Genomic DNA, 14,656 nt, shown 5'->3' on the forward strand with positions numbered 1-14,656 from the left:
AAACTCAATCTACATTTAAATGAGAATAAAAAACCATTGTAAGTTGGCTGACCCCATTTACAACAGAAAAAAGTCAATGGGGTCTTGATATGTTCGATTGGAACCACGAAGTGTTTTACATTCTTTTGTTTATTGTTTATGTATTGTGTACTTGTTTTTTTTCCCATTACTTCAACCATTTTTATACTCCATTTGCGTGACAATTGCCGGGACTTTAATTTCAGTATTTCGCGTGAACCTCTTCACACGGTATCTGGACGATCGGTGTTTCCACTTGTCTGACGTTTAATTTTCTGCACTCTGTTCTCACTTATTTGTGCCTTTTTTTTTCACTCGGGTTCTAATTCTGGAGAGAATTGGGGTCAGAATTGTAGATGACTCCGGCGTTTTTGCCGGCTTTTTGTTCACTCGGTTTGAGGGAATGAATGAAGGGACGAGCAAGTGGAAAAATCCGACGTGTGTCAGACGCGCGATGAATTACTGCGGTGTTTTTGAGGATTTTATGTGACTGCGTGATGAATTACACTCGGTGTAATGCGATAAAAATCAATCCGGGTCATGAGATTACTGTGAGAATTTCCCAGGAAAGTTACCGCACTTATGGAAAAATTACAGTAAAACTCGATGAGTGTGCGATGGATTGCAATATTTTTTGGGCAAAAAATTATCTCATTACTTCAATTGATATTCAATGATTGTGCAATTCCACCCGAGGGATGAAACCCGATGCTAAAGGAGAATGATTCCCCCGAATCCCAGGATAGCCCTCACAGACAAGACCGCTGTATTCCGTAGAGACAAAGTTTATTGCTCCTGTCCTATTTATCCATGTACATGTGTACGAAAACACTTGAGGGAATTTCTGCGGTGAGAAAAAAGATTCAAGAGAGCCTAATAAAATCTTCAAGAGAGCTTTTCTAGAGACTATTGTTTTATCGAGGTCTACATCGGACAATCGAAATCGTCGGGCTCTCAATATCATTCGGTAAATTTGTTGATATGCCCCGGGCAATAAATTTTCGAATAGCCTTCACTCCCGAAGTTATTTATCCCCTGGTGGGATATACACGCGTTATTCCACTTTTCGCGAGATTTACAGTGGAAGGGGGATGGATTTTTTCATGACCTAACGCTGGGAGATCCACTGCATCGAGTATCGCTAATATTTTTTCGATTCGTTACGATTAAATGGTTTATCGATACGATAATTACGAGGAAATACCGTACACTTCACGAAAATTAATAATAACTCGGTTAGACATCGATCCCATCGACAGGCTAATGAAGATAATGCAATTAGTAAAACGCGCCACTTATGACATGTCCGTCAGAATTGTAATTATTTCTGGAGCATGAATGGAGTGGAGTATCGATCGATCATTGGGGAATATTTAATGGCTAATCAGTATTGCAATTATTCGAAACGAATTATTGAAATGAGAGACTATTATCGTGGGATCATAAAAATACAATGAATAAATCTTAATTATTTTTGTGTGAGATTTTTCTCGTACTTGATGACTCCGTAGTTCACGCATCTTTAATCATAAAAAGCGTTAATGGTCAGGATAATTATCTACTTTTTAATTACGAGATTCAAGTCAGAGGTGATCGTTACGATTTTATTGGATTTCCGATGTGACGCGGAAATGGATGAGTGAATTTTATGATCTGCGCTGTGATATTTCATTGGACAGTGTCCAGATGTAACGACGTATATGGACACGGTAGAATTTATATGAGGCAGATAAAACAGAGAGACAAGGAAAGGGAAAAATCGAAAAAGAAATGGTGAAATAAAAAAAAGAATGGGGTTAACCTTGCTTCCTAGCTGGACTATTCTGTGTTCACCGTCAATCATCGTTCCACCGTGGCTCATTCGATATTCCGTGTTCACAGTGTCGATTCCGTTTGTACGCCAAAACCAAATACACCGTAAAAACAAGTGACCCAGAGCTTTAATTCAGTCGCACCTCACAACTGCAGTGCAGATCGCATCGATATGCAGTTTTTTCGTCGTTTGTATTTCGCGTTTTCCTGCTCTCTCGTTGGTTTTATCGATATCGGGTCATCAATATCTGTAAACGCAGACTATTATCTCTCATCAGAGAAGCCAAAGTAATTAATAGATCAATCGTTGTTTCACAAATTATACGACTGCATTTGCAAGACACCAAAATTCCATTTCATTTCTTGATGTCAATTTTTTTTACTGTAGAAAACCATTTTTTGTGTTCCAATTTCAGTAATTCAAAAATTTCATTAATTTTTTTTTGTGGAGTTCTTTGAAGGGTAAATTTGCACAGAAATTTCACAACAGCGTAACAACCGTTGGAATTAAAATAATTGCGCAAAAATAGATGTAAACAAACGCGACAAGTACCTGGAATTCAGAATGAAAAAATAAATGGACGATTAACGATTACGCAAAATTTGATTGAAGAGATGAGGATATCGAGTGAAAAAAGGTTCCGAGGTGATGACGCGATGTCAGCCCAGGTATTTATCCATCCGTTAATTATCGGGGTTATTCTCCTTATTTGTATTGTGTCGTGTGTGTACGTGTGGTGCAACGTGCTTCTCCCTGTATCATAAACTTCGTACATTATTGCTTTTCCGATAGCCATGTCACACTCGCCACTGCCTCACGGTCGTAAGTCTCTCCAGCTCCAAGTAGATTAGATATATACCAAAACACATACTCAACTGAGTCTGACTGATTTCAGGCCCTCCACTGAACCGTAGAATTGAAATGTCCTTATCCATAAATTTTTACATTTCCCGGGATTATTTTTATAGTCCCTTTATTTGGAATCTCATGAATAGTTGTTCACGATAAAATTTCTCAACCTATCATTTTTTTTAAAGCTCAATAGTGATAACAACTGTGCAGCAGTCACGGGTATTTCCATAATCTTTATGGGAAAAAAAAATTACTCGAATGAAAATGCATTTGCGGCACAAGTGATTGCGGTCATAAATGTTGTATGAGTTATTTTTAGATAATTGTCGTGGATATTACAAGAAATCGAGGCCAGGACCTGTCATTATTTATTTAATTCTTCCTCCTCGAATTTTTGGAATATCCACTGCAGTCGGAATCACCTCCCGAAGCTTTTTAAAATTACTGTAATTTTTTCCCTCTTTTTCCAAGTGGCGAAATGGCGGAATGGCGAAAATGGCGAAACGAAATGAGTCGGAAAATCGTGGGATGATGATTTTAAAAGTATCCCAGAAACTGATGACCTCGCACTGTTCCATCATTACTCTTCACTTCTTCAACATCTAATTTCTATTGATATAATCTCCAATCTTCAATGAAAAAACAACGAAATAAAAACTTTCTAGATCGAGGAAAATGGGTTTCTCAATGTAGAAACTTTTTCTCCAACAAGACATTTTCTTTTTTAATTTCTTCAGTGCAACGAAATAATCCGAGACCCAGACTCGTTTCCACCAGTTCGCAATAAAAATAATTCCCCCACCCTCTTGTTAATATACATAATAATAAATCTCGTGTATAATACAACTAATATAATAATATTATCCACGCACACCGTCAAACAGTGCTAACCGAATTCATCACCCAGTCGCACTTGTCAGTTGAATTTAATTCATAGAAAATGATAGAGTCGTATCAATCATGGTATAAACACTGGAAGTGATGGCATCTTCATGGCACTTTCGTACTCTCAATGATTAATCCAACACCTTTTTGAGTGACTCCAGAGTCTACTGTGGCTGTTCATGAAATAATGCTCAACCCCTCGCATAAATGACCACCGATGCCATAAATCTTGCATTCATCCGGTGAAGCCACTCGTCGAGTTTCCCACGTTTCCTGGACCCATCGTAATTCACCCCTCGATGTGGATTATTCGGATAAAAAAAAAACGTTGGGCATAAAACTGAAGGATATAAAATAGACTGAGAGAGAGAGAAAAAAAAATCAAAAATCAACGACAGTCCGCACGGATTTTTCATTTCAAGCGGGCACGTACCGATACTCTCGGGAAATCCCATCGCATTACTCATCCCTGTGAGCCAACCGAATCGATGCCATCCGTGGCTGAGATTTACTGCTTCGTGGAGTGTAGAACTTTTGGAATTAGTAGTGAAAGAACATATTTGAGTCTATTGAATTTGCCAAGCGTGTTTTTTTTTTTCATTTTTCTGGTGGCTACATATCAAAATTTACTCGGTCGAGATTTTTCGCCACTGAATTACGAACGCTTCCATGTTCTAAATACAAATTACAGTTGAGTTCATCAATTTCATCATGTCTTCCATTAAAATTTGAAATTTTGATATTGAGCGTCTTATCAGGAGACGAATTTCTCGAAGTTTTAGTAACGATTGGGCTGGAATGGTAATTAAATGGTAATTAATTGCAGTTTCAGGAGGGGAAAACAATGAGGATTTTCAAGGCATTCGATGAATTTTAATGATGAATATTGATTTATTTACACGGGAAAATTTTTTTGTTGCTGGTTCGGGTATGTGGTTTATGGACGTGGTATTCATCGCGGGTGGAACGTTCGGAGGGAAAAGTTTTCAAGATGCCACGGGTGATAAGTATGGGAAAAAAAAATTCTCTTTTGTGGGTTTTGAGGGGAGTTAGCGATAACGAATATCAGTGATCCTCGGTGCGAAACAACACTGATAAGAAGGAGGGGGTTGGGGTAAACATTTGGAGGCATGGAAGTCATTTAGGTAACGACGATTCTAGATTATACTGAAAGGACATTTTGAGAGGCAGATGCTCTCAGGTTTCTCTGCAAAAATAAATTCACTGAATCTGGGGGATCTCAGTCGTTTGGAGACTCTCGAGGCGTAAAACTCAGTTATGATGACGTATTTGTGGAACTGAACAAAACTCCACGATTTGTCACGTCTCTGTGGTACAATGGAACGAGAAGATGAGCACATTTTTTATTGGCTTCAACTTCTCCTGAAATTTCACACAAGTGTTTAAATAAACTCATTCAGTTGACACGAATAAATCATTTTTCTGGGTCTCATCTCGGGAGTACGAAAGTGATTCACTGAATAGCCGGGAAAATTGTCGGTGAAACAAACTGGAGTTTTCTTAACTCCAATGTTTTGAGGATTATCGGGGAACGCAGAGAGAAAATAGTTCTGAATGACAGAAAACGATAGACTATTCTAAGAAATTTCTAGTATTTATTTATTTTTTATCAGTGATAAATTCAATGGCGCTGTTATTCGCAATGAATTTAGAACTGAGACTCAATAGACATGAGAAAATTTTTGTTTTAACACCAAGACGATTTCAGAATTATTTTTTCTCTGTGGAATAAACTCGGAGTCAGTGGTTTCAGTGAAAAAATTCCCAGCCCCAGAGCCGATGAATCTCACCCGACGAAAAGCTCCATTCACTCAACAATTTTTTCATACATATTTGAGTACCTCCTAAATATTGAATTTTATACACATTTTCTAACATCGCTTCTCAAGCATAATACAGGCATGTGAATGCACTCTTATTTCCCTCTCACTTTATAAATATTCTGTCCAGATTATTTCGTTTTATGAAGACTCACGGTGCCTGTCACGATGTCGGTGCATCAAGAACACTGGGATTGAGATCGATTCGACTGGATATTGTGATTAACAGGATCGAGAGGATTACCAGGATGAACCAGGATCTGGCCACATGCCCTTCACTGCTCTGTGGTAGTTTCACCTCGACCTCCGCCATTTTGAAGATCGACAGCAGAGGATGTGTATGCACCTCCTGGTACTTGTTGTTGATTTTGTTGCTAAGATCCTGCAGCATCCCTCCGCATTCCTCCTGAAAATCATTAAATCATTAAAATGTCCTTTCATTCCCCCAAACAAATTTTTCCCACACCTCTCCCTCCGTTTCCCCCCGCATTCCCGCAATAATCCCCGATTCACCAATAAAAACCACAATTTCCATCAAAACTCTATCTATTCAATTCAAATAAATAATAAAAAAAAATATTGATATCGATATTAACTTATTGTCAGTAAAAATTCAGACAAATTGAGTGCGTAATCGACTGAGGAAAAATCTCAATGAGAAATTGTATTCTCATCCTCGATTGAAAAAAAAAATCGCGATGACAAAAATAATAGTTCCAACTCAATTAAACTTTTTTCATTTGTCAAAACTCAGTTGTTTCCAATTTTGCCAGTTATGAGTTGTGTTTCAGCAAATTGGAGTGACCTTGTAAATACAGTGAAATTGAAATCCGTCCAATTTACGTTGGCCCGCGGGGGCTTAACGTTGCCGGACGTCACTGGTCAACTCCCATCGATTTCCATTATTACCTCTGCCATCACCCTCTTTTCATCCCCCCCCAACCCCTTGTTTCTCTTAATCTGCTACCCTGAATTACCAACGGCTCGTTGAATCTTTAATTTCCGGTAGGAATACCCGGTCGGGGGTGAAAAAAAAAAATCCACCTTGCCCCCTTCCCCCCACCGCCAATGGTTTTTTACATTTTTCCCCCTCATTTCCACCATTTTCCGCTTCCAACTGCGTTTTTATTATATATTTTTTTTTCGCCTCCTCTCCGAAGGTTTAAATTTCAGAGATCCGGTGGAACTCGACGGATTCTCTCTGGGAAATAATGAAATCGACGTGTGCGTTCATTCGAACTCCATTGTCCCAGGATCTCCATTTCTGTTTTATTAATTCCATTTTTTTTTTGGGCTTCGGGCAATGACTCATTCGATAGAGACTCCATCGGGCCTATTATTTCACCGACCACTCCCCGGAGATTAATTCACGCTCAGTAAAATATATGAAGAGCTATTATTAAAATTTTTATGATTTCTGGTGATTTGAGGAGTGGAAAAAGTCATTTAGGAAGGACTCTTGACTATCGTATCACTGGAGGATGTGGCTGCAGCCACAGTGAGTCGTTATTTTTTTACGAGTTGAGCATTTGTTGAAGCGTCGAGATCGATTTTTACTCAATTGTTGAAATTTCAATGGGTTATAAAATGAAATTGTTGAGGAAAAATACAAGAGACACAGTCATGGAGTTATGGTGATAAATTACACCCCAGGAGTGCAAATGTTTAAATAAAAATGAAAAACCAGTGGAATCTTGAAAATTCATTTGTCATTTTTTTCGTTATCAATTCCACCAAAATTCAATTCCAATCATCCGCTCCCGCAAATTCATGAATATTCAAATGAAAAAATACCTCCAATTTTTTCCAGGAAATAAACATATCAATTAGCAGGGATGAAAATTCACGTCATATGTTCTGGAGTTTGGAATTGAATTGAACATATTTGGGAGCTTTGGGTCCACTAATAACCCCCGACACTCAACCCAAAGCCTTCTGGATGATAATTCATTTTACACATTGCCCGTGCTAATTGTACCCCTCTGTTTCACACCCCCTTCCCCGCCTCCTCCCCTACCCCGACGAACCTCAGGTCCTCACCGGATGCAGGAAATTATCCCACACCCCCCATTCACCCTCTCAACCCCCCATATCCCGAGCACGTTTTGATCCCACCACTTTGCTGGTTAAATCCTTCTACAGTTTGTGGTCGCCAGTCTGCATGGATAACTCGATTTTCTCATTTTTCTATATTTTTTTTTTGTTTTTCATCATCTCCATGTGCTCCTGGAAAAAATTATTTACATGGTCTCCAGGTATTTTCGCAATCCAGCTAATGGATTAATCCTGGATGAAAGTGAATTACAGAAATGTTTTCACTCTGATTCTCTCTTGGGGAGGTTTTTCTTTTTTTTGTTAAGTAGAGAACACTGAAATGTTTATAATTAATGGGGAGTATCTGGTGGTGCAGAATTATGGAGATGGTGGTTACATTGATTCGCCTTTTTAATGCCAATTGAGGGTTTTTTTTTCATTTGCAGAGGGGAGTTGGTAATTGGTTTGTTAAATGAGTTTTCAATGCGAGGGGTAATTAGGGGTTGTTGATGTGAGCGATTGGAGATGTTATTCCATGGTTTTTCGAAATGCAGGTACATTGATGGAGATTTTCTAGGCGAGTGGACACAGACCATCATCTGCGCACACGAGCAATTGCCTGTCTGTATCACAATGGAATCCCTTATTAATGATGGGTTAATTGGATCATCCCCGGAGGGCTGTGGAGCGACCGTGCGTCAATGGTTCAACGTGGAACGATTAGGATGAATCTAGTATTCATATGGATCTTCACATCGAGGATTCAGGTTTATCTGCCGATAAGTGGAGAAGTGATTTCTCGGATGAAGACATTTGGCAAGGAGAAAATTCGATTTGCTCTGAAAATCTGTTCGAAAATCATAACTCAGACCCCCCGGGCGGGGGGTGAAAAAAAATTCTCGCCTTTCCCTTCTCATCCGAAAAGTACTCTAGTATCCTAAGCACCACTAAGTACACAAAGTACTGGGCATTGCACATAATTTCACTTTTTCTTTATCACCAATGACCCCCGCATCAGTACCCCCCCCTAAAATCCCAATAACAAACAGCGAGTACCCGAGACTCGAAAATTTCTAAACCCAAAGGGTACAAGTACTCGTGAATGCTGTATATCTAAGAAGTTGGAAGTGCGGAAACTTACGAGGCACCGAAGTGGCTCGAGCGGATGACGATTAGCGGGATTTAAGATTAAGATCGTACTCTCGGTGAAATCTCGGTGAAATCTCGGTGTGTTTCGTGCACACGGGGGTGGAGCCATGCCGAGGATGGATAAGCGCATTGGGAGGGGTAGGAGAAAAAAAAAAAAACTAAAAAGCCAGGGGGTGGCTCATTTGCATTGCGTGACAAGGTGTTTTACTTCCCCATTGACTCGAAAACTCGTGTGCTGGTGCGTTGCATGTCGTTACTTCTCCCTTTTACCCCTTTCCATCTCCCGTTTCACCTCTTTTTAAATATTTTTCATCCCTTACCACATCGTAGTCCTCATCGCGGTCTCACTCGGTACCTTTTCTACTTCCTCCCTTTCATTTTAACTCCTCTCATTTTTTTTTTCCCCCTTTATTACTCTTTCTTCAATTTCTTTTTTCACCCCTGCCTTTTTTTCACTTCTTCGCTTTTCTTACTCGTCTGGACAGAGTTATTGATTAAGCCGGGGTGGGGGGTGAGGGGTACACGGTGGCACGGCATTTACTGGGTAATTTACGTTGGAAATGTACGTCGAGAATTTTTAAGCTTTTTCGTTTTTTATTTTCATCTTCTCCGGGATTCTAGGAGGAATCGGATTTTCGGGCCTGATTTCGGGGAGGTACTTGCTTGCGGATCATTTTATATTTATACGCTGCATTTTCTATGGCGGGAAATCATCCTGGGGTTTAACTTCCTCATTTACTGGTTTATTTTTTAAAAACGAGAGAAGCGAGGGAAAATTGTCGGGTTGGAGTAATTCCACAGGTGTAAAAGGAGGTTTATGGGAATTCTGGAGGGTGGGGGTGGAAAATAATGTGGGATTTTCGAGGTTCTGTTTTTTTTTCATTTTATTTTAGGGAATTATGAGCTGTTTGGCTGCAGGTAATTGTTGTAATATTGTTGAGAGATTATTTTGGGAAATATTTCGGGCTTTGCGTCGGCTTGAATTATATATTTTTTTAATGCACTTGAACTTTTCGGGGGATTGTTGTAGCGAGTCTCTATCGAAATGGAAAATTCATGTCGCTTTTTGGATTTCCATGTTTATTGAATTGCTCTGTAATTTTATGGCCTCCAATTTCCGACATACGTTGTAGAATTTATGGGTAATGCCATGTTGAAAATTATTCGGAGTAACAAAGCATGAATTTGTGGGGGTGTATTATCAGGGGTGGAAAAAAAAACACTTCTAACAGTAATCATTCACGCTTTCAGTTCTCTTCACCGGGGGATACTTTAGTTGTAGTTATTCTCATGGGTATGAACCCAGTTTATAGCGATTATTAACGGCAAAGAAAAGTTTATACGATTTGGCAAATAATTTTATTTAAAAAACCGGTGACTCAAATTTTTGCCAATTGTCGCGGACATTTATTCCGGTGACGGAGGGATTATTATTAAATAATTACTCCGTTTCAATCATCCTCTCTAAAATTCAATATCCAATGCCAATGAAGTGCCAATGAAGATCGATAATTCTCGTTATGATACCAATTGCACTTTAACCATCCCGTCGAGACTTCGTTTGAATACTGGAAAAGTTATTCCAATTCTCATTGACTTTGATCCCAAACTTTCAAGGAGCATTCTACCCCTCGTTCCTTTGATAGATGGGCGCACGATAGGCCACGATTTCCCACCGACTAGTTTGTGGCAAGTGATTTCCCAATTGGTTAAAAAAAAAATTGTTACAAGTATTTAACTGGTTAATTCGTAGTTTCATGCACTTTAAAATGTAGAATATTAAACTAGAGACATCCTGCATTCGTTAAAAATATATATTTTTATCATCACTCGAAATTCCAGAAATTCACCTTCCGAATTAGCAATCCATCAGCTCACTGTTATTGAATCCCTGAATTTATAATCGATCGCTATTCGTTATAAAAATGGAATTGATTAGTCAATGCTTCATCAATCGCGTGTTCAATTAATGGAGCACTCTATCAATCGTCAAGTAATCCAGAAAATGACTCAATTCATGGATTGAAAGTTATCTGGCAATTAGTAAAGGAAAATTCGATGAAGTTGAGGTTTCCTTCGGTTTCCACTGGTAATTCAGTACTTTATATTTCATTGCTTTTTCTTCGTGTAATTAAATAAATTGCTGGGAAAATTGGATAATAAGACGGGGATAAACAGGTTGGAAATAAATGTTAAAGTGGAGTAACGATGTTTGCCCGAACAACACTGTGATGACAGCTTGGTAATTGCGCTCACACCACATTGGAGACATGTATTGGGACTATGTGCTCTCATTTCACCTGTCCACAACATCACCTGTTCCCTAGAATAATGAATTATTAACCAACTGTGTCGATAACTGATCAGCTCCCTCGGTTTGAAGTGAGTCAAACTGATTATACAATTTTCTAAGTACAAAACCTCCCGCAAAATAGCTCGACAGAAACCAGTAGAAAAAAAAATGCCAGTCAATAATTTCGAGAAAAAGGAAAATTCTCCTAGAGAACGAGATTATCTTCACCTGAGAACTTCACGGAAGACAGATGACAAAGAAATATAATCTCTCAATGCCGCCATTTTTTACATTCCAACGAACACTCCATGAGGAAAATGCAGTTTGATTACAGCACATGGAACTCCGTCATTTTTTCTGAGTGAACCTTCAAAGGTAATAAGAATAAAAAATTATAGGAATATTAGATTATTTTATTGAAGTCTCTTATTCATCTGAGAAGTAAAACGAAATATGACGTGAAATAAGAGGACAATTATTCGAAAATTATAGTAATATAAATAGTAATTGTGAATTTAATTTACTATTAATGTCTTTGTAGCTGCTATTAACCTATTCATGAAATATTATTTTTTCTCCGATAGTAACATCCACTCTTCCCCATCCCCTTCCAATAACCGAAGGAACAGACAGCCCATAATTTGTTTTTGTTTTTTTTTTCTCCGCTATTGAAAACAGTTTCAAAGCCAACAAGTGAAAAGAGTAAACTTCCCTCGAGGTACTTTGTATTCAATGCAGAAATAAACTCCGGGGGAATGTCTTTTAGAACGTAAAACCAACCGTATAACGTATCAATTATTAACGTTAACACAGGTAGTAGCGATTGATCGGGAGCATCATGAATACCAAGTGAGAATTGTATTTATACCTCTCCTTTTATACCCAATACTCCAGCATCAGAATTTCAAATAAACCTCTGACGGCCAGGGACTAGACCAAAAGAGTGACCTTTGCGATATCAATTATGATTGGGTCCTGTCATCCTTTAATTAAGGAATGAGAATAATTTTTTTCCACGAGAAACCGAAAACGCGAATTCCTCGGAATTAAAAATAGTTTGACCGTTGTCATCTGACAATTTTATATCAGCTATTTAAATTGATTTACATCGTGTTCTTAATCTTTTTTTTAATTCAGCGAATAGTAAAATCGGATTCTCTCATCGTTTTATCAGATTTATCATCCATTTTCGGATTTTTATCCCCAACGATAGAATATTAAAACTGTCATATTATTACGCCTTCGAAATGTCATAAGGAGTGAAATTATTCGTGAAATTATCACACAGTTAAAACATCGCCCATCGAAATTTTTTTGTATCTTGGATTTTCATTTTGATCCTTTGTCGTGTTAAATTTGGAATTCTGTATTGATGGTATTGATTTTTATATTTTATTCGTGATATTTTGATTTTGTATTATTTCCCATTCTTATTTTCGTTTTTCTCGTGATATTTATTAATTTAAAATTATGACTGCATGTTCCTTAGAGGTAACCGCTTTTTCGACATGAGCTTTGCCGGATAAAGTCCATAAAAAATTCGGGAGATTTGAGACCCATTTTCGTAACAAAAACCAGTGTCTCTCTGGACTTGGACTTAACTCCTTGTATTACCGGATAATCTCCCCTGTATGTCCCCAATGAAATAATTTCGGCTCCAAACATTTCTGATAAACATTTCAGTGCCATTAATGAGTATGTTCCTTCGACCCAGATGACTGATTTCGGAATTAATCACATAAATATTAATGCAACAATATAAATAAAAAAATCCCAGAATAATGAGAACCCCGATTTCGTAATAAATTCGATGGTCCCGATCCCCTCCTTATCATCCCCCTGAGTACAGATAGACCTCGATAGATCGATTAATCGATCCCCTAAAAAATGTACGATGCACTCAGACTCCCATCCCTTCCTTATCGATAACCCCTGCGGATCTGGACGTGCCCTATAAATATCAAGTATCACATGACGTCTTAATAAAACCAAAAAATAGTGCCATAAGACGTTCACTTTGGTCTAGGAAAATGAGACCACCCACCCTCTCGTGGTCGTTAGTTTCCCTGGCATATGGGGTGGAAACCGGAGGATGATGGCGAAGAAAAGAGACAAGATGAATGCAAGGGGGTGAGGGGACGAGACCGAAGGGGGCGGCTGGAGCTGTGCTAGGGAAATTCGATGAAAAGTCACAAAACCCGAAGATCGATACGCCCCTGTAGGTGCCTTTATTGGCTTTATGCCAATGCCAGCTATCTATGTGGAACACCTGCGCGTATATATTCCTCAACCCTCATCCCTCTTTCCGATTCCGTAGAGGAATTTTTACCCTGTATTCCAAGGGTGAGTGTAACTGATCTTTGGGGGTTGGAATTCATCTGGGAGGCAATATCACGTGATCTCCGGGGGGAGGGAATTTTTTTCGAGGAAACACCTATCGGGAAATATGTAGCGATCGGAAAAATAACTGATTCCTTATTTTTGTACTGTTTTTCTAGAGAATGTAGAAAATCGATTAAAGCTTGACAATTAATTATAATTAATATCAATTATCGTTACGGTTCGCGTCGGTGGGCTATTCGATGCTTCTTGATTTATTTGATGGGCATCGGGCAATTGGGTAAACGCATTATCCTCGGCTTTTCGGTATTAATGATTATTACTCCGTGTTCTTCGACAGTAATAATTATCACCTTCGCTGTACCACATTTTATCTACATTTATCTAGGGGATTCCACTCTCCTTGGTACGACGTTTATCGAAATTCTGAATTCAATTCACCGGTGGATTGCGCCTTGGAATTCTCCTTTTTTCGGGAGAAAACTATTTCGCGGAGTCAGTGGAGTGAATGGGAGCAATCGTCCGGATTGTTTGGGGTGATTGGAGCAATTTGATATGAGGAAATCGAAACAATCGATCTGTTTCTCAATTCTCGAATTTTCAACTCAGTCAATGGCCATTATTTTCCCAGCAATTGATTAAAATCTATTGCTAATTCCTTTAAAAAAAAATAAAATAAAAATCCTCAAAAAATATTTTCATGTGGATTTCCAGTTTCCATTGATTCTCCGATATTTCCTGCCATATGTACTCGTGTAATTGTCCGTTTTTGATATTTCACAACCAAGTGTAAAATTCAGTGAAAATTTTCATGTATTTCGAGCAGAAGCGGAGTAAAAACAAATCTGGGAAGAATGGATTGAAATATCGATAGCCGGGAGGCTCGAACTATTCTGTACACACAACAAACGCAAATGTCCCACTCTAAACTGATTTGCTGGATCCGACAAAAAAAAAACCATAAGATCAAACGAAACAATGACTCACCCCCTGGGCGCTACCAAAACCATTCTCCCCCTCCTCCCGAATTAAACCCCCCAATTCCCCACTTTCCAAAACAACGGACCACAACTCACCCCCACGTGTTCGCAATACAAAACACGGAGAATAATGAAACGACATTTCATTGTACACCCCCACAATGCACACCCCATCCCCTGAATTAACCCTCCACTCCCTCACTCATACGAGTCCTAGATATTCCCCAAGACTCGTCACTGCAATTGCAATTTCCATCATATCGAATCTCATTATTCACAGCCCTAAGACACCCACGTCAGTATTCTATCTCCCCCCGTTCATGGGCCCCCTCGGCCCCTATTTTTTTTTATTTTTCAAACCCAATGTATTCCGAGAACTACTACAACCCATTCTCTTTATCGACATTCGCCTACGTGCCCCAGGCGTTATTAGAATTCCAATGTACGTCGA

At 38.8% G+C, this 14,656-nt stretch overlaps 1 protein-coding gene across 3 annotated transcripts in view; it reads right to left on the bottom strand.

The window, feature by feature from the left end:
- Nucleotides 1-3,155: 3,155 nt before the first annotated feature.
- The window catches only part of LOC105268849 (Glial cell line-derived neurotrophic family receptor-like), a 114,376-nt gene continuing 102,875 nt past the window's right edge, over nucleotides 3,156-14,656 (bottom strand). For all 3 annotated transcript variants that reach the window (XM_011308709.1, XM_011308708.1, XM_011308707.1), the window contains one exon: nucleotides 3,156-5,815. In XM_011308709.1, coding sequence (XP_011307011.1) covers nucleotides 5,573-5,815 — 243 coding nt within the window. In that variant the 3' untranslated portion in view covers nucleotides 3,156-5,572. The remainder of the gene's footprint in view (nucleotides 5,816-14,656) is intronic.

This window comes from Fopius arisanus, unplaced genomic scaffold (assembly GCF_000806365.1).
Source record: "Fopius arisanus strain USDA-PBARC FA_bdor unplaced genomic scaffold, ASM80636v1 scaffold00062, whole genome shotgun sequence".
In the NCBI taxonomy this organism is placed as follows: Eukaryota; Metazoa; Arthropoda; class Insecta; order Hymenoptera; family Braconidae; genus Fopius; species Fopius arisanus.